This window comes from Harpia harpyja, chromosome 22 (genome assembly GCF_026419915.1).
Source record: "Harpia harpyja isolate bHarHar1 chromosome 22, bHarHar1 primary haplotype, whole genome shotgun sequence".
In the NCBI taxonomy this organism is placed as follows: Eukaryota; Metazoa; Chordata; class Aves; order Accipitriformes; family Accipitridae; genus Harpia; species Harpia harpyja.
In genome coordinates this window covers 13,834,271-13,854,252 of record NC_068961.1, presented here as the reverse complement: position 1 = coordinate 13,854,252, position 19,982 = coordinate 13,834,271, and the positions used below count along the sequence as shown (strand labels likewise).

Genomic DNA, 19,982 nt, shown 5'->3' with positions numbered 1-19,982 from the left:
CAGTGTAGCTATCAGCCTGAGTTTCTGCCTACATCACAACAGGTGACTGTTCACTGGAAATGTAAAATATCATTCTCTTATGAGCCAGCGAATCTCAGGCAAGAGGCTCCGAGAGCAAATCACTAGCCAGCACGCTTCCTTTCCAGCTAAATCCTCTTATACTTACATAGCAAATTCACTTGTTTCTTTTCCAGTAGTCCATAACAAAGGGAAATTAATCATTTTTTCAACAGACCTCAGGAAGAGCCATCACAGCCAAGACAGTAAATACACACAAAGTAGTAAAGATCACATGCAAAAATAACTCACTTTGAAGTCTTTTTACATAGAAACATATTCATTCTTTTTTCTTTATTAAAACCCCTAATTACCACCCCTTAAAAAGCCAGCTTGCCAAATTTTTATTTTCTGTTTACATATTACAGGCTTGAAATAGAAACATTCCTAGATAATGCACTTTAATCATCATGTGAAATGAAAAAGCAATATATTAAGCTAAATAACAAAAAGACAGAATTTTCATTAAAAACCTCATTTTCTACTTCTGATTATAAAAAACCTATTTTTATGACTTTACACAACACATACTCAAATAAGTTCATATGCACCAACCTATGCCCAAGTTAATACAAGCTAAACAGAGACAGTAGATCACTTGCACTGCAATCCCTGAGCGCACAACTCACTATTCCACAGTAAGGGGGAAAAAAAAAAAAAAGGTTAAATAATTTGTATTTTACTGCACACAAGAGCACAAAGTTGAGTGTATACACTGTTACCCAACTAAGTCTGCATATAATCTTTCGCTAACTTACTTGTGTGTCATTTCTGACTTTAGATACAAGGCAAGCTTATTTACACAGCAAGGCCCTTTCCTAGTAAGGACAGCTGTCACATTGCATTCATCCACTCATCTCTTTTCCCCTTAGTTAAGGCTGATGCAGATTTTTAGGAATTCAGTGATCAATTCAGTTCTTAAAGCCAGCCACAAAACAGAAAGTGACAGCACAATTCTGATTCAGAACACAGGCCCTGGACAGACAATGAAGCTACCGCTTAGTCTGAGAAAGGAAGAAAGTGGGTCTCTGTCCTGAAGACATAGTTCACACGTCTGGCTCACGACATTTGTTTCACGCTTCAAAAGATGGTGCAACTGCTTGAAGGTTTCTTTTACAGAGTTTGCAGTGATTGGATGTGTTGTGTAATAGATATATCCTTGCAATAAAACTATAGAAACATACCTAGAAACAAAAAAGCTCACTGAAAGGAACACATACTATACCTAGCAGTTTGCTTTTATTTAGTTATTCTTTTAAAAAAATTACTTGAGATTATTTTAGATGGACAGAAAAAAGAATCACACATTATTCAAATACCTTTACTCTCAAATGCTTGTTCAGTACCCAGCCTGTATTTCCACCTTACAGAAATTTGCATTTTCAGCCACTTCAGCTAGAGCAATTTTTATTTTAATCTGACTTTTTTTGTAGTAAGAGTTTAAAAAGTTATCTGCCATTGACGAAAACAGTCTATTTCAGATGGCAGCAATAAATATCATAAAACTTAACTTAAAAAAAAAAAAAAACAAACCCCAAAACCAAATACTACTTTAACGTTTGCTAGATGCTTTAAAATAGGTATTAAAAACATTTGCTTTAAGTTGGTGCTTTACTTTTAAACTTTTCAATAATTTCATCTGTTCCTCCAAAGATATTTAATTGCTGGCTCCAAAATGCTTCTCAGGAAATAACATCCTATTCTGTTTTTTCATGAAGGTTTCATAGGGGTGTATGAATGAGAAAACTTCCTTTTAAATAAATTAAAAAAATAAAAAAAAAAAGGAGAAATAATTCTCTCATCTGGAGAAAGACTTTACCGCACATCATTTTTAAGCCAAAGAGAACAATACTTCTGATACTCATGGAATCTTCTCATAACTCATTTAAAGAGAGGGAAAAAAATTGAAAGGAAGTTAAAGAGAATCCCAACATCTGCAAATAGCATCCTTTTTTCTGGCTTTGGGCCATACAAATTATGGCTTTTTATTCTTTCTAATGATGGCAATTTTAAATATTTTAAAACTTCAATATGCTAAATTAGGTTATACATCTATAAATTTGTCAGTATTGAGCTTGTACAGATATAAAATTAATTGGAACTAACCTCAAAAACAAGATAACCTGTCCTGCAATTAGAGAGGGGGAAAGCAGCAGCCCCTCCAAACTATTCTTATATCTTCATCACACTTCAGCTCTCATATTTTAGATCATAAACTTCTAATTGTGGCAATAAGTTTTACTACTTGCTGCAAATTGATGTGTGCAGATGACATGGACTTACTGGAATTCTAACCTTTTCAGCACATAGAAACATTTAATACGTAGTCTACAAGAAATGATAGTCAGTTCACAGATTCTGCAGCCTCAGGAGAACAATGCATTAACTGACAATAATTGTAACTATTACCATTAACGTCAGCCTTCCAGACTTGCACTCTTAGGAAATTAGCCACTGAACAGACCCACAAAACCCACTTACTCAAAAAAATGGCTTGTGCCAACACAGTGCAAAGACCTACTGAAAAGGTACATCCACGCTGATTAATGACCGTAATAAACCTACACAGAGAGCAAGAATTGTTCTCTACGCTGTAGAAAAGAGGAAGGAGGATGGGATTTTCAGAGTTTCCAACCCCCCCCACCCCCCCCCAGAACAGGAAGATGACAGCAGCAGACGGATACCTCCCAGCATCTAAATGTCCTGCTGCAGTGTGAATGCAATCAGGTAAGACCTACAGCTTATGCTCTGTGGACACTGCTCAGTTTTCAATCCCTACTCCTACCTTGCTACCTGCTAGAGGATGCTTTGTAACACTGGTCTTAACCAATGTTATGACACAGAAACAGTGGCCTACGGAGTGATAAGAGTTCTGCTCTCCTCCCTGCCCTGATCCTCTCCCCCTCCCCCCTGTTTTTTGTTTAGTCACTTATCAGCGTGGAACTGCATGAATTCATAGAACAACAAGGGAACTTGGACAGCACATTAATTTAGATTTTGCTGCATAACACTTGCAACTTGTTTAAGACTAAATTACAACTGGAGATGAGAATTATTGGGAAGAAGGAGCACAGTATCACCACCCTCGCTGTGCTCGTGTGGCAACTGTTCCACCAGTGTCCACTGGAAACAGCTATTAAGCCTGGAGGACAAGTAAAAGAGCAGCAAGATAATGCTTAATCAGCTACCATAGGAAGTCTATAAATACAATGATCGAAGGTCAAGAAAAGGTACGAAAAGCCTAACATTAAAGCCCTAGTATTAATGATGTAGCAGTAATGCTACTTATTGATTGTTCAGCAAAGCAGTCTGCTGACTTGCCATGGGGGAACACAGACCAGCAGGAAAAAGCTGGCCACAACATCTGATAAAGCCAGAAAAGAAATGGGTGGAAAAGAACAACTGCAGCAAGTTTTCAAAGAAAATAAAATATAGGGCAAGAAGAGTGAAACAAAATAGGAGAATTCCTGTTTTGGGGAAAAAAATCTGAAAACATTAATAAGAAATTAAAGGTGCCAAGTAGGCATATGGAAATGAAATGCTTAAGTATGTTTAACCGCAGAAATTCACCTACCCAAAATACCTTGGAAGCAGTTACCCCTCAGAAGTAAATATTCTCTTCTGGTCAGACTCTTTCAGAAACTGCTACAATGGCCTAGGTTGACACCCTGCGCAACACAGATCACAATTTCACCCAATGATTCTAAACCCCTAGGTTTAGTTGCAGAATAGGTTTTGAAGAAACACCCAGTTCTACTTTAAAGACTGCAAATACCCAACATCACTAAGTGGTCCCTTAACAGTCAGCAACAGTCAATTATCTTCACTCAAAAATACTTCTCCTTTCTACTTTGAAATGCTTAGCACCAAGTTTCAACCTAAATATGCACACCTTTGCTAGATTAAATGGCCCTTCAGTATTAGAATTTCTTTTTCCCAATACAGGTACTTTCAAAGCACAATTAAATCATACTAAATACAAAATTTTTTTATTCCATTTCTGAGTTCCTTACTCTTAATGCCTTTTTCCCTAGAGAAATTCAATTTAATCAACAGAAGAATTCATGGGACTCATCAAGTACTGGACTGGAACTTTGATCAAATTTTCCCTGATGAACTGGAAGTTTGTTTCAGTCTTTTCTCCATCAGATAATGATATTCAGTAGTACTAATTGGCAGAAGATTCAGTCTCTGTCAGTGAAAATGATCTTTCCTTCAGCATCAGACATAACCAGGTTTCCCCCCAAACCAAGGCATTTATTCATCTTTTCATTATTTTGGAAGATACAGTTTAGCCAAAGCTGTTTAGGAATATCATGACCTAGTTAAGCTATATGAAAGGCAACTGACAAGCTGTATATAAAAGCAGCTATATCATAATATAAAAGTTCCCCACACACCTCCCTTATCCTGTATTTAGGAGCAAAAATTTAGAGGGCAAGAAGTGTCTGTGCTTTCTATCACCAAATTAAGCAGCATGATGCCTGGGGACAAGGGTCTCGCTAGATAATGGTCATTTATGCCCATTGATGGCTCCACAGACTTAAGTTACACACATGTCCAGAATACCAAAGTAAACATCCTAGAAGAAAATGGTTTCCAGTAAGGACTAAGTAGGAACAGCCAAACTTGGCAACATCCAATATCAAGATCTTTCAGTATTTTCTCAGATATACCAGTTGCACAGATTGTTAAGTATTAGTTTAATACATCTTGTATATTAACATGTCAACCACAATCCAATCTATTGTTATATTACCAGCAGCTAGCAAAGGTGGAAACTAATGGCTATGTTAACCTTTGCATGAAAGACGGCATACAAATATTCCTGTTGAAAGAAACTTTTCAAGAGAAAGCACGAAAACTAGGGGACAAATAAAGCGTATGCGATTCATGAATACAGAAACAAGGAACAGCCGACAGGGTCTTTTTTTTATTCAGTGATGACATTTCTTTAGTGATGCAGCAACACACGAAACTTCCCAGATCCAATTACAACTCCGCTTCTATCTAAATAATACCTAAATTACTACTACCATAGCACTGATTTCACCACGGAGTTACGCGGAAACACAGCATTCTCCCCTCTTGCGGATATTCCCATCAGTTGCAACAAAGTTATTGCAACTTCCAACCCAGTTTTTAGGATCAGGAGGGAGATCCAAAACACAGAGACACAGCAATTCAGAGTGGAACAGACCTTAAGATGTCATCTAGCTCAACCTTCTGCTGGAGCACGGTGAACGCTGAATTTGGATGGTGTTGCTTAGGCTTTTGTTTAGCTGGGCCCTGATAAGCTCCAAGGTCAGAGATTCCACAACCTCTCTAGGGAATCCGTTTTAATGCTTGACTTGCCCTCATGGTGAAATACGGTCTCATTATGTCAAGCCAGAACACCGTAGTGATCCTGACCAGCAGACCACGATACATGGAGGAGTTAGTGATCCATGCAAGAGCTAACCTGAGCAGGGCCATGCCTGTGCTGTGCAGCATGTACAGGCTGGCCTTCAGGCCGGTGCTGTGTGGCACGTACCCGCTGGCTGCAGGATGAGCTCAGCCGGCTCACTGTTAACAGGGGAGCCTGCAGGCAGCTCCTACTTGGTACTGGCAATTATGCCACCTGGGTGGCCTTGCCTTTATCTAAAAGCGTAACTAGAAGTTCTCATGTAAGCATCCCTTCAGCTTAACAGTAGAAATTATTAATAGAGTTGTTTTCTTGTAAGGAAATCCAACAATAGCTTGAAGGACCAACAGGGGCTAACCCTTTCTATGGACAGGGTCTGCACAGTATGTTGCACATGGACTGGAGGCCTGTTTGATGCTGCACAACTCAGGGTTCCCAGCATCAAAACAGATGCAAGATTATCTATATTATTCTCTCTTTATAGTGTTAGTTCTAATAAATAGCATTTTCAATAATATTTTACAGTGTCTGAGTGCCTTTCTTACTTGGATCATCACAGACCAGCACGTCCTGGCACAAAACAAACTTTCCCTGTTTCACTTTATGACCATTGTCTCTCAGGCTCCTGCCATGCATCTCTGTGAGGAGTCTGACTCCATTTTCTTCATAATGTCTACTTTGATATTGGCAGGCTGCCACAAGGTCCCTCCAAAGCCTCATCTCCATGCAGCTCTGGGTCCCTCAGCCTCTCTTCATAGGTCATGTGTCCACCAACCATCTCTGCGACCTTCCAGTGGGACAGTACAGAGCAAAACTGGATGCAGTAGTTTAGGTGTGGTCTATTAAGTGCTGAGTAAACAGGAATAATCACTTTGTTCAGACTAGTGGCTGTGCTCCTGTATGCTGCCAGGGTACGTTGCCGACTCATGTATAGCATTTCCAGCTTGTATCCCATGCAAGCGGTTATTCTGTCCCATATGAAGGGCTTCCCATTTGTCCTTTTTGGATTTCATGAAGGTCCTGTCAGCTCATTGCTCTGTCCTGTTTAGATCTCTCTGAAATGCAGCCTTGCCCCTGAGCATACTGACAGTTCCTTAGATTTGGTACACTCCAACTCCAGATCAGTGACAAACATATTAAGCAGGACAGGTCCCAGAATAGAGCCAGGAGGAACTCCCTGTAACCAGCCTCCAAGGTAGAGCACGAACCACTGCTGGGACCAAACCCAAACCCCCTGCAGTTTATCTAGTTGCCTGGATAGTTTTTATCATTATCTACAAATTCTACCTGCAAATATTTGTACAGCATTTTTGTGTAAATCACTGATTCATTAAGACTTTTTCTGCATTGCTAGATGATTTCATATTTATTTACAAGCTTCAGATAACCAGTTTTTAAATTCACTTAACATACTGTATCAACATCTCAAACAGGGGACCCAAAAAACCCCTACTGGAAGCAGATTTCATGAAAAATAGCTGATTTCTTTATCTCAATATCGGTATCTTCTACCATCTTCAATCTGAGCCAGACATTTTCAGTCTGCAGCTTACCTATTACAAAATTAAAGAAATTTCATAAGCCAGTCACATCAAACTATGCTGAAGCCATCAAATTTCACACTGAGGAAACTACCGTGAGATGTTTCCAACAGAGTATATGCCTGTAAGGAAACAAGAAAGATTTCTGTTTTCAAAAGCTAAAATTCCCTCTTTAAAAACCTTCTCTTTGAGAACTCAGCCATCTTCTTCTTCAGTACCACCCTCCTCTACAAGGACCCCTATTCTGCTTCAGATCTATGGATCTAAAAAGTCAAGTTGATGAACAATGGGTATAAGAGGTTTAGTGGAAACAAGTGTTTCCAATTATTTAAATCAGTACCATGCTTGTCTACAACTTTGTCTTCTATTCTATCATCACTCCCTCAAATGGTGATTTAACCTGTTTAACACCACTACCAGCTGTACTTCCTGACTTAAATAACTTTAAAAAAAAAAACAAAAACAAAAAAACCAACAACAACCTATAACCAAGGGTTGCTTGGGATATTTTTAAGTTTAAGTAACTTTAAAAAGTCTGTGCTCATTCTGTTACACCAAATCTGTACAGTCCAACACAGATCTAGATGTTCAACTGAAAAAACCCCTCAGATAAGCCTCAAGATACCATTGTTAGGACAGATTGCTTTATGAAGAATAGTTAATGGCTACACTGATCAAGTAACTTTAAAAACCTAAGCATGTTGTATTACAGTCAGCTAAATAGTTCTATGAAATAACATTGTGTAACTTCATACAGTACACAGACAGAAGGAGCTGTTAAGTACATAGTTTCATTTCCTGTACACCTCCTTCCGTTAAATTTCATTCAGGTATCCTTAAAACCAATTCAATAACTACAGTAAAACTCCCGTTGTTCTCGGATGGTTCTCTATCGCTATGCATTCCAGGCAGTAGGAGAACTATTAAAAATGCTTCTGTGACAGTCTTAGTGAGAGGATAGATCTGGTAAGTGTAGCAGGAAAATCTTAAACTAGTGTAAAACTCCTCAATTCTTTTCCCCTTTTCAGAGAGTGGAATTACATTGCAATCCTTCAGCTCTTTGCTATTTCCCCATTACATCCAAGCTTTTTAAAAAGAGAGAGAGCATGAGTGCACACAACGCTGGTTTAGTCCCTTTAATATTCCAGAGCACAAGTTATCCAAGCCTGCTAATCCAAAAATGTTAAAAACAGATTTTAGAAGTGTTAAATGCAGATGCTGCATCACATCCTTGCTACAGTCAGTAAATCACTAATTATTCCATGTAGACAGTTCAGAAAACAGAAATAACCAACACTCTTGCAGCACATGTTCAAATTTTATCAGCTGCCTCTAACAAACCCCTATCTGACACAGGATCATTCTTTGCCTGTATTTATGACTAGAAAGATAAATACCTCCCCTTTAACTCTCATGGTCATTGGTTCCTTTGGTTTCCGAAATCAGGCATCTACATTTTCAGTTTACAAGTTTTACGAAATGGAAAAAGTGAAGTTGGTGGCAAGAATTACTGCCTCTGTATCTGGACTGTTTGTTAACAATTCCTCCATATTAGAAAGGTGGGTGACAGTGAGCAAACTAAGTTGAACTATGTTCCTATTTCCAAATTAACAAGGTAGATTACTAATGCCAAACAAGTCAATCACAAAATAAAGGCCATTCCAGCAACGCACTGAGATGCTCCCTATGCAAGAAAAAATTCTGCATCCTCTGTCTTGGTATTAATAATTTAAAATGCTGAAATGCTAAGACAAATTTTTAGAAAAAAACAGAAAGGATTTTTTAAAATAACTGTCATTTAAACTCAAATGTGGTGACTACCACAGGTGAATGGATCGAATCAGTTGCTTCCGTAATAAGCACCCAGCGCGCTCACCTTTTGGAACCACAGGATAACGCAGGCTGGACATGACCCCAGAGGCCTCCAGCCCAACCGCCTGCTCAGAGCGGGTCCAGTCAGAGCAGGCTGCTCAAGGTATTGCCCAGTCCAGTTCTGAGTACCCCCACTTATTACCACGAAGAGTGCAGATTTACTTCAAATGCTGTCTTTCAGAGAAAAAAGGCACCTTCTCGCAGCTCCTGTTACACCCAGGTAAGTTCATGCTGTAGACTGACAAAGTCAGAGGCACCACACTGGATAGCAGTTACTAGCAAGAGAAATAAAACAGATCTTTACTGACTTTTATTCCTGCAAACCTACAAACATAGGAACAAACCAAACTGGTTCTAGCCTGCGCTTCTGTCACACAACTTTTACTGTTGGTTATGCATGAACCACAACATCCACCATTCACTGTCAAACTCCCAGGTGATTTACCACGTTTACAGTTTGAAAGATTCTTTATATTTATAAACTTAGTAAATCACACCACGGAATCATAACATTTATCACTTTATTTCAAAACCTACCCAGTTTTGCTTGCTTAAAGTGACACACAGCAAATGCCCAAGCTTTACTGCAAACAGCTGAAATTTTAACATGCGCAGATGTAGCCAAGCAACCCATACTGCAACACTGGCAATCACCTGACGGAGGTGAGGGTACCTCAGTCTGCCTCACACATGCAATATAACTGGACACTGGTGAGGGAGAAAGAGATGCAGAGGAGGGAATAGCAACCATTTCGAGATTACACAGAAGGTCACGCAGAACACAGGGTCTCAACTTCCTGTCCACCGCATTACAGTTTTTCCTTATATTTAATTTAGGCCAAAGGTTCTGCAGACAAGTATGAGACCTTTCAATCCAAGCACATGGTTAATATTTATCATTCACAAGAGCAAAGACATAGTGCAAATCTAATCAGCTCTCCCATACTTAAGTTTCAAAAACAAAGTGAGATTGCACGGTCAATTTTTATTCACTGTGTTTTCCCCACACTGTTCATGACTTTGATGTGCTACTAGAGTGTTTTCAGTTTGATTGAGGTCATTCTTTCTGGATAACATTTTGATTTAAGTCAGGGTCAAAACATTAGCATTAAATAAAAGGTAGCATGCTATGTATTAGTACTGACAGAAGTGTATGACAAACAAGCAGTATATGTGAAGAGGTTTTTTTATAATGTTATTTTAAACATATAAGCTTTCTCCCACATCACCTTCCAGCATTAGTCTACTTTCGATACTCATATGAAGTATCCTGGATTGCCATTTTAGATACTGGTAAAAAGCAAAAAGGAAAAGCTACTTGCCTGAGATTAGAGAGAATAACAAAAATGGAACTCTAGCATCCCAGTGCACTGTTCTACTGACATCTCCCTTCAACTCTTCCATGATTATTTTACCTATCATTTACACTTAGTAACTATCTTAAGTTTCTAGGATGTTAGCAAAGAATGTGTCAAGCTTTAGAAAAAACAAGAACATTTTGCATTTTCACTGACCTTAGATGTTTAAATAGAATTTTTTTCCCAGATCCAGCACCAAGATGTAACTTCAAAAGCTACAGTTAGGGACTGAACCTAGTCTAAATATCAACCTTGCTCTAATTGCACTGATCTTTTAAGCAGGTGGGTAGGTAAGAGAACTATCTAAATAGTCTCAGCAGGCTTTCAGTCAGCTGGCCAAATAAAAAGGGATTAAAAAAAAATGGCTGCTGTATAAAATAAAGATTTTTTAAAAATACATAAATAAATATAAATTAATATAAATAAAGGAACAAACACAAAACAGTTCTCAGGTAAAAAAGCATGCTGATGATAGACATTTGTCTTCAAAATATTTTACTGACCATAGGGTTTATGGCATTACTATGGCTTCCTTCAACCTGAAGCCCAGAAGGCTGTTTTATGTCATTCCCCCCGCCCCGCAAAAAAACCCAACATCTCAAAAATAAAAAAAAACCCACAAACCAAACAAAACCCAAAACAAAAACCACACATGCTCAAATATAAACCGAAAGTTGTCCTCAATCCATGTGGCAATACAGAACATGATAATTACACTAGGAAAGGATGAGCCTACAAAAAGCCCGAAAACGGTATGTATTTGTAAAAGAAACTCTTGTTATTTTTGCCTCTCCTAAATGGCAAGAGGCTCTTTGAGACTGAATGCACAATTTTTTTCCTGCCATGTCATTCTTTTGCTATGGGTTCACAGGTTTCCTCAGTGAAAAAAACAAAAAATTGTACAACCTTCTCAGTCTGACTCATTCCTCAGCAATACAGGGGCACTGAGGACCCAGCTAGACAAAAAAAAAAAAAAAAGTTACATATCAGCATTTAGTCTGAAATTGATGTTTTAAGTTTTTTTGGCTAGTCCACATGCAGTTTTCTCTGCTCTCATATTTGTTCAGATACCAGATACTGTCCACAAGTTCTATTTCTCTAGCACAGAACGGTATCACTGTTTCCCATGAGTTTGATTTACAGCTGGTATACACAAAGGATTTCAGTTTTGCTTTTAGACAAATGGCAAAGCTGTTTATGTTACATCTTCACCCTCAAACTCTTTAACTAAGATTGGGGACTAGAAGCAGTCACGTCAATCTGGAATAATCCAGCATCAATCTTCTTCCTACTCATGACAGCTCCATAAAGAACTGCTTGCTGCTCCTTCTCCACAGAAGCATGAAGCCAGCATATTCTTCTGTGCATCACCTCCATCTTTCCCCAGTCTCTCCTCATGCACATGCAAGGTAAGAAGAAAATAGTGTCCTCCACCTTTATTTTTCACTTTGAGATATTCTATCTATTCTTCCCTCACCCCTATCATTCATCTGAGCCCCTGCTTCTATCATTTTTTTCTGTAGCAGCTTCTCTGGAATATATACTGCACTGTGTCTTACTACAGTCACCTTTGACTCAGCAGCGTAGAAACAGTACAGGAGCAAGAAGAATGCACAACCTCAGTTCTACTCCCTCTCCACAGCTTCCTTCCTGCAGCTATAGTGAAACACGTATGTCCACATTTGGGAGATGGAAAGGATATTCGTAGCTATTTCCTCACTTTCAGATTACTTTTTTTTAAACTGTGTCTTCCTATATTTAACCTGACATCCCCTGGTAGAAGCTAAGGCACTGAAGGACAGAGCCTGAAAGACCCTCCCCTCCTTTCTTCTGAACTACTGTTTCATTTGAGCCCCTACCTTGGTCTACAGGCCCACTGTCCAAGCTGGTCCTTCTCCTATGCTCAGTTACTGCCCCTTGCAGACTGACACTTAGCTTGTAGTTTAAGATCAGTGGGACTGGATCTCACAAGTCACTTTTGACTTTGTCTTGCTTTAAAACTCCACTGATCTTTTATCCAGGTTATAAACAGGCATTGCACTCAGCAAAAGGAAGACTCCAAGACAACAGTATTCAACATGTGATCCACAAATGCAGATAGTCAAGGAATTTTTCTAAGGAGTCCATAGAAGATGAATTTAAAAAAAAAAAACCAAAACCCAAAAACAAACAACAACAACAAAAACCCAAAACACCAAACCAAGACTTATTAGTGAGCTTAAATGAACCACTCAGACTACACTCAAGCAGCAGAAAACTTGGGAAGAAAAAATGAGTGTCAGAAATCAGAAAAGACTGAAGGAAAAAAAAAAAAAAAATCTGTGTTCTATATGAGAATCAAAAATTTCAAAGTGACAAAAGTGTTGCTGGGATAAGTTTTAATAGACTATATCTATAGAAGAAAATGGTATAAGTACAAACTATTCCATTTTCTTGAAGGACTTCAATCATACCTGTTCAAACTCTGTGAATCTAAACCTGCCTTTGTTTATCTAGGAATGACAAGGAAACCCACAGAGAAAAAACAGTATCTCCTTCACAGATGAACAGAGCCAGACCATGGCCTCAGCTGTCACAACTTTTAGGGCATGATCCAATTCCATCATACCAGTATACAACAACACTGATAAATCTTATAAACTCATATAAGCTATTACCTGTAAAGGAATGCAATCAAAATCAGAGTTAAAAATAGGCATTTGTGAAGCATTTCAGCTTTTCTAGTACCTCAATGCATGACAGACTGAACTGATTCTTAGAAATTCTCATCTATAGTATCTAGGGATACTATATCTTCTTTACACTGTTTTCCGAATGTTAAATTCTCCAAAGACAAAATGAAGTGAACAAGAGTGGCTGTGACACAAAATTGATTGGGTTTTTTTAATAACCTTAATATCAACATCATCGTATTTGTACAAACAGGTTACTAGGAATTACCGAAATGGAGCCCTTCATTAGAAAATGAAGGGTGTATCTACATTTATTCTGATGCATCCTAATAATGCACGTATTTCTTCCCTCAAGTCTGGTCTAGAGACATGACTACAGCCTCCTTACTAAACTCCTATTCCATACCCTTCTTATTCTTTTTTATTCTTATTCTGTTTCATCCTCTCGGACCTCATCTGGCCTGATACATTTCAATCTTCATCTAATACATACTCCTCCAGTGCAGCAACTTGCTTGAAAACTAAATTCTCATCTCAGCTTAAGTAAATCTGTTTCACATACTTCTGTCATATGTTACAATTATCTGCTTCTTTTTAACACTGCCACACTTTAAAGTAGACCTTGAGTCTGCACCTTGGAAATGCTTGAAAGCCGTTCTCAGCAATGCTACAGAATATGCTTAGGTGTTTCGCTCAGGGCTTTTTCTTCCCTTGTTAAACCACAATGAAAAGACAGTGTGCCAAAAATCAAAGACACTACAAGTTTAAAAGTCCCCGTCTGACTTTCGCTAAAGTTTAGAGAAAACGCCATCGACCTCGCAAAGGCGTCAGACACCTGTCAGAAGTTCGGGGAGGCAAAGGGGGTCTCGCTGTCACTTCCAGCGTGCATTTTCGCCCTTTCTCAGGCAGGTTTGCGCGTCTGTTTGGCTTGGCTCGGTCTCCAGCTGGAAGCCTGCCGCAGGGAAACCAGCTCGACGCGAGACAGCCTTTTTTTTCTTTTTTTTTTTTCTTTTTTTTTCCCTTTTTCTTTCCCCTCTCTCCTTTTCAAAGGGCAGCTCCAGCTCCATCCCCGCCGCTGTCAGGGAGGACAAACCCCACCAAGTTCGCCCCAACGTCACCGACCGCCCCCCCCCCGCCGCCACCTCACACACACACACGCACAGAGCCCCCCCGGCAGCCGGGGCGCGGGGTGGGGGGGCGCGGACACACACACACACGCATGGCGGGCAGCGGGACGCCGCGGCCCCCCGAGGGGGAAGGGGCGGCCAGGCCGGGAGCCTCACCAGCCGCCCCCCCCGGCACGCGCCCGCGCCGCCGCCCCCCCCCCCCCCCCCCCCTCGCCGCAACCACCGCCGGGGAGCGCGCGGGCCGCGGCCGCCAACGGCCCCGCAACCGCCGCCAGAGGAGGAGGAGAAGGATGGGGGGCCGGGGAGGGACAAGAAAGGAAGGGAAATCTGGGTCTCACCTTCCTTCTCGGCCCGGGCCGTGTGGAGGAGCACCGCCAGGGCGATGCGCAGCGCCGCGCCCCGCCAGGCAGCCGCCCAGCTGCCGGCGTGAGGGAAGGGGCAGCCGGGGCAGCCGGGGCAGCCGGGCGCCGCCGCCGCCGCCGCCGCCCCCGCCGCCTCCCGCCGCGCCGTCATCGCGCTGCCGCAGCCGGTGCGGGTCCGCCGTGTCTCCGGCCGGGCCGCGGCGCGCGCGCGAAGGAGCTCGGGGAGGGGAGGAGAGGGGCGGGGCGGGGGGGAAGGGAGGGGCGGGCACCCCGCAGCGCGCTGCGTCTCCTGACGCGTGTGTCACGGGCGGGCGGGGGAGGGAGGGAAGAGGAGGCGGCGGGGGGGGGGGGGGTGGCCAGCGCCGCGCGCGCCCGCGGGGACATTCCACGGGAGCGCGCGCACACGTACACGGAGGCGCGTACCTGCGGCCGCCCCGCCCCAGGGGGCGGGGTTACCAGGCGAGGGCGGAAGCAGGTGCCATTTTAAGTGCGGGCAAGCCGCCCCCTTTCTCCTGTCTGGGGCAGAGAGTTTGGGAAGGGGGTTGTGTTCGGTTTGTTTTATTTTTTTTTTTAAATATGGCTTTAGGTCTTCTGCAGGTGCTGACTGTTCGCGGTGGGGTCGTGCCGCCTCTTTAGTACTCTCCCCGCCTCTTGAAGGGTTGGGGTGTCGCCGTTATTGTTCCCCTACGGAGGGCATCGGCGCTTCTCCTGCCCACATTCAAGATGGTGGCGGGAGGGTGACGGCGCGCGGGGGTTGGCCTGATGCGCCGGTGGGCGGTCCTTCCCTCTGGTGGGCGGGGCGGCCTGCGCGCGACGCCCTGCGGCCTCGCTGGCGGGGCGGGGCGGCGGCGGCCCCGTCCCCCCCCCCCCGTCCCCCCCCCCCGTCCCCCTTCCCAGGGGCAGTCGCCCCTCGGCGGGGACGTTTCTCTCCGGTGTTTGTGTCCTTTTCCCGGGCTTTAGCTTCCCGGCCCGCGGCCGCGCTGCTGGAGGCCCGGGATGTCGTGGGGCAGGGATGTCGGTAGGCCTCCCAGTGAAGGAATCCGGCCCACACCCCCCCACGTCCTCGCCGCTGCCGGGCCGGGCCTGTCCGCACACACCCTCGCCAGCAATAAAATGAGATATTGCACGCCTGAGGGGTGGTGTGAGGCCCTGTGCTACAGCAAGGGCGTGATACCCCGCGTCTGCAGTTGGCGAGGAATGACATAGACCTGTCACCGTCCGTTTCGGCGTCATGGTTGGCCATGGGGCCTTGGTGAAATGCGCGAAGCAAATTTGCAATGGGGGAGCAGGCATCTTGTTGCAAGTAGGAGGTTGGTATCTGTCAAGTGGATGCGATGTTGCCCCAGCAAATGGGTGCGTTTCGGCAATGCTGAAAGGAGCTGTGGGACCAGGCGTGCGGTGTGGCGAGGCTGCCGGTAAGAGATGTGAACTGTGGCTGTCGCTTGCTCAGGGTATATTGGCTGTCCAAGATCAGGACTGATACTGCCAAAGTCATCTTGGATAAAGCAGCAGAGGGAAAAACGGTTTCTGCTCAGTGATGGAACTGGCTTAGCTTTTTAGAGTAAAAAGCTGTATGCACCCATGCTCTCTGCTCCTTAATCATCCATTTCGCTATGTGATCAACATGTTACGTTGGGTTTGAAGTGCTTGAATGCATGGTTGAACTTCAACTGTCACAACAGTATAAGAGATTTGGATAGCGTAATAGATCCAGAGTCTCTAAAGGGCCGACTAATACACAGCCTAAAAATAGTAACATTTATTATGGCTCTTACACAATCATAACATACACTGTGCTTTATTGTCAGAACACCCCAAAGATGCCTTGAAATTCTGGATACTGTTGTTTTCTTGAACTATGGCCACAGCATCAACTAGGTTTATTTTCAAGGGAGAAATGGAAAGTTGGAAACATTGGGTCAAAGCCTTCCCCAGCAACAGTAATCATTTCCAGAAGATGTGCGAGGAATCAAGTTAGAGGCTTCTGTATAATTACTAATCTTTCACAGTTGCATAATCTTTTGACCACTGCATTGAAAAAGGACATACATGAATCAGTGACTTAGGAGCATGAGTCTCTGTTCACAGTTCTCAGAACCACACAAACCACAGTAAATATAAAGGCCAGTCATGGCTGTAAGCAGAAGCCCACATGTTGACTTCTGTGGGGGATAGGTATGTACATCAAAGAGCATAATCAAATCTAAGTAAAGAACTCAGAAAGACAAACAGCAGTTAGTGCTGCTTCTTTATTACAGTGGACCCTGTATGATCTTGATTTTACCTTCTTAACTAGGCTTCTGCTGCACACGCATTACTTTTCTGGAAAAAGAAGTCAGCTATTTTCTATTTGTTGTATTTCAAATCCAGTGTTGCACAACTGAGCAGCCAGACTTTCTCGCTCTAATTCATGCTGTAGAGCATCCTACCCACTAAAATGAATGGGAACTCTAATGAAACTAAGATGTAAAGATGGCAAAATCTGCCTGGGAGTAAAAATGGAAATGCCAACTGTGCTATTAAAAAAAAAAGGCAATGATATAAATGAGAGAACAACTGTGAGTCCTACCATCATGGTATGTAAGAATGTTAAACCTTACAGCATCAAAATATGGGCGATTTTTAATTGTTCTATACACAGAATGTCTTTTTAAAAAGATATTATTAGATGTGTAGAAAACAAATAGCTCGCAGTACATATTCTCCCTTTCATCTTTGTCCAGAACTCCCACTGTTTTCTGTGCAGGAAAAACAATACAATATGGTTCAATGTCTGTAAATGATAAAGCAAGAAGCGTTCTGTTAATTTATTTCTGAATTAATCTGGTTTGTATTATTTCATACATGTTTGAGGCTCTTCAAGATGCTTGGTTTATGCATGCAGTACATATAAATATTAACATTTGGATATGGCAGTATTGCTTGAGCCTATTGAACAGTTTTGAAAAAAGCAATTCCTATATTAAAAAATCCACTTCTTATAATAAACTATGACAAGACATAGAATATAGTTCTTATGGAAATGTACTTGTGTTGATAAACGGAAGTTGCATGAATACTTAGGCACTTAAGTTCAACAGCTGACTGACTCATCAGATGAAGAAATGCCTTGTTCTACTGGAGGAGACATCAGAAAGACTTTGAAATGGAGAGCCATACTCTGAATTCTGCAGCCATTGTCTGCTTTGTTAGCATGATTCCAAAAACAGAGTAAATTTAACACCAGAATAGGTAGGGTCGGTCTACCTTCAGTCTTACCTACCATCAGTGGAAAGGTGTGTACTTAAAGACTGCAAAGTTTACTGAGCTATGGTACTTTGAAGTATTCCTCCTAAGCACATCCAAGTGTCAGCATCCAACTGTCATGGAATTTACATTCGTGGGTAGTTTATACTCCTTTTCTGGACAAGGAACCAGAACTGCTGAGATACAGATGTGCAGTTTCTGTCCTGCCACCTTTGCTATGGAGGCAGAAACTTCTGGGAGACTGGCAGAGCAGTTACAAGCTGTAACCTCTTCAACTGCTGGTACTCATTAGATGTTATCTGCCTGACAGACTCCAAAAGCAATAATCAAATGTTTGAATCACCTTGTCTCACCTGCAGGGGGTTACCTCTTCCGCAGGACATGGATCAAATCCAGGTGATGTTGCACTTGAATAAATGAGATATGTTTGTGGGGTCCCTTTCTCAGGTTCTGCTGGGAGGACAGGAACTCACAGTGGGAAATACAGTCTCTTAAATTGGCATTGAGATTTCTGTTGTGAATATGCCCCAGGTTACTTTCTCTTCGCTTTTGCTTTTACCAAATGTTGTACATTGTGAATTGGTTGAAAATAAACCAAGCAAAGAAAGAAATGGGGAGAGAGGAGGCTGTTGGATCATCCAATCAACTTTTCTGCTAGTACAGACTTACTTCTGCTAGCTTGTTTATTAGTATTTTTCAAATTCTTTTTAAAATAACTAAAAGAATTCCCACCACTTCCTCTGAAAAATTTGCACAAGCACTGCTCTTCACTGCCAACAAGATTTTCTGATATTCAGCCTTTCCCCACCCTCTTTTCATTTACTCCTACTTTTTCCCATATGTATAAGCCCAAGTATTTCCTCCCCATCCTTAAGGTTTGCATTACTTAAGCATTTGCTGGCTGGAGACATGCCTCCATCTACCTCTGCTTTAACAAAACTGGATGTATTAAGCTCTTTTAACCTTTCTCTATAAAACCACTCTCCCAGATAATTCTTGCTGCTGTTCCTTAAATTGCCTCATTTGCCTCGACATTATGATGGATTGCACAGAAACGATGCACATACCAGCACTGAGTCTGCTGGGGAAAAGTTGTCCTTTCAGAAATGTTTCAATAAGCTTGAGCTGCCAAAATGAGTTTGCATCACTTCAGCGCTTTGCATCACTCGGCTACATTTTTGAGCACACTAAAACTGGGTTTACCACCCTGTGAATCTGTGGTGTGTCTTTTACTTGCTAATACTTTGCAGCTCTGGTATTCGGCTGGACCTGTGTGCTGAAGGCAACTCTGCAGCAAAGACAAGTGGCTCAGGGCTCTCCCCCACACTTCATTGTCCATGCCAGCTTCAAGTCATTGGAGGGCTTGGTTTCCAACATTTTATTTATGGCATTGTGAAACTTGTGCATGAAGAAAACAGAGTAGATATGATATATTGGGGGTTTAATATTCAAGATTGTCTACAAGACTTATTTTCAGTGAACCTTTGTTATGTTTTGCTTAATTACTTTATTTTCTAGATAAACAGTGGTAAATTTGCTTTTTTATTACTTGTTTTACTTCTGTTTTCTGTTCACTTAATCACACGTGTGATCATACACCTAAATTAAAATCCAAGGCATGTCATATAATTTTTGTTAACCCATTGAGAAAAAATATTCTTCATTTCTTTAAGAATTTTACATTTTATGAACTAAATGTAATAATCCAGAAATTGCTTTCTCAGAGAAAGGAATGATCACCTTCTGATCGGGCTTGTCATTTATGATACACACTTGTCCAATGAGAGCCTGCTTTCAGCTTTGCCATGATAAAAACCATGACACTCTGTGTGATTTTGGTTTACTGGTTTCCTCTAATAAAAGAAATGATGGAGTATTTTGCTGGCAATAGTGCTAGCTGTAGTATCACTATTGTAAACTACGATGTGAATTGTTGCTGTGGGTACGTACCTGGAAAGTTGCATGCAGTAAGTATTAGCCTCATTCATTTGACCATCACTTCATGTTTACCTACTGCTACATCAGTGCCATGCAATTGCCATGTCATAGCCCCTCTCTCCTACTGTGATCCTGGCACCAGAGTGGTCTGGTCTGATCTGGGATGACCTAATTAGTTGCATCTGGTATATAGGTTTGACATATAAAAGGTGAAGGCACCCAGAGGAAGCTAGCTAGAAATGAGAGTTGTGTGGCTGTAGTATAGTGACACAAGCTCTCCATGCTGTGCGACAGACCACTATTACTTGACCTAATGCATTATCAGTGTCCTCATGCCCTATCCCATGCGGTGCTATGCACTGGGACATAAAGAACTTGGGAGATATAGCACAAAGGGCTCAATCC

At 41.9% G+C, this 19,982-nt stretch overlaps 1 protein-coding gene across 3 annotated transcripts in view; it reads right to left on the bottom strand.

Moving 5' to 3' along the window:
• Positions 1-14,559, bottom strand: part of TMEM131 (transmembrane protein 131) — a 100,358-nt gene extending 85,799 nt beyond the window's left edge. For 2 of the 3 annotated variants that reach the window (XM_052773629.1, XM_052773630.1), the window contains exon 1: positions 14,370-14,559. In XM_052773629.1, coding sequence (XP_052629589.1) covers positions 14,370-14,544 — 175 coding nt within the window. In that variant the 5' untranslated portion in view covers positions 14,545-14,559. Of the gene's footprint in view, positions 1-8,878; positions 8,928-14,369 lie in introns of those variants that run through there. The other variant, XM_052773631.1, reaches the window with a different exon arrangement.
• Positions 14,560-19,982: the final 5,423 nt, after the last annotated feature.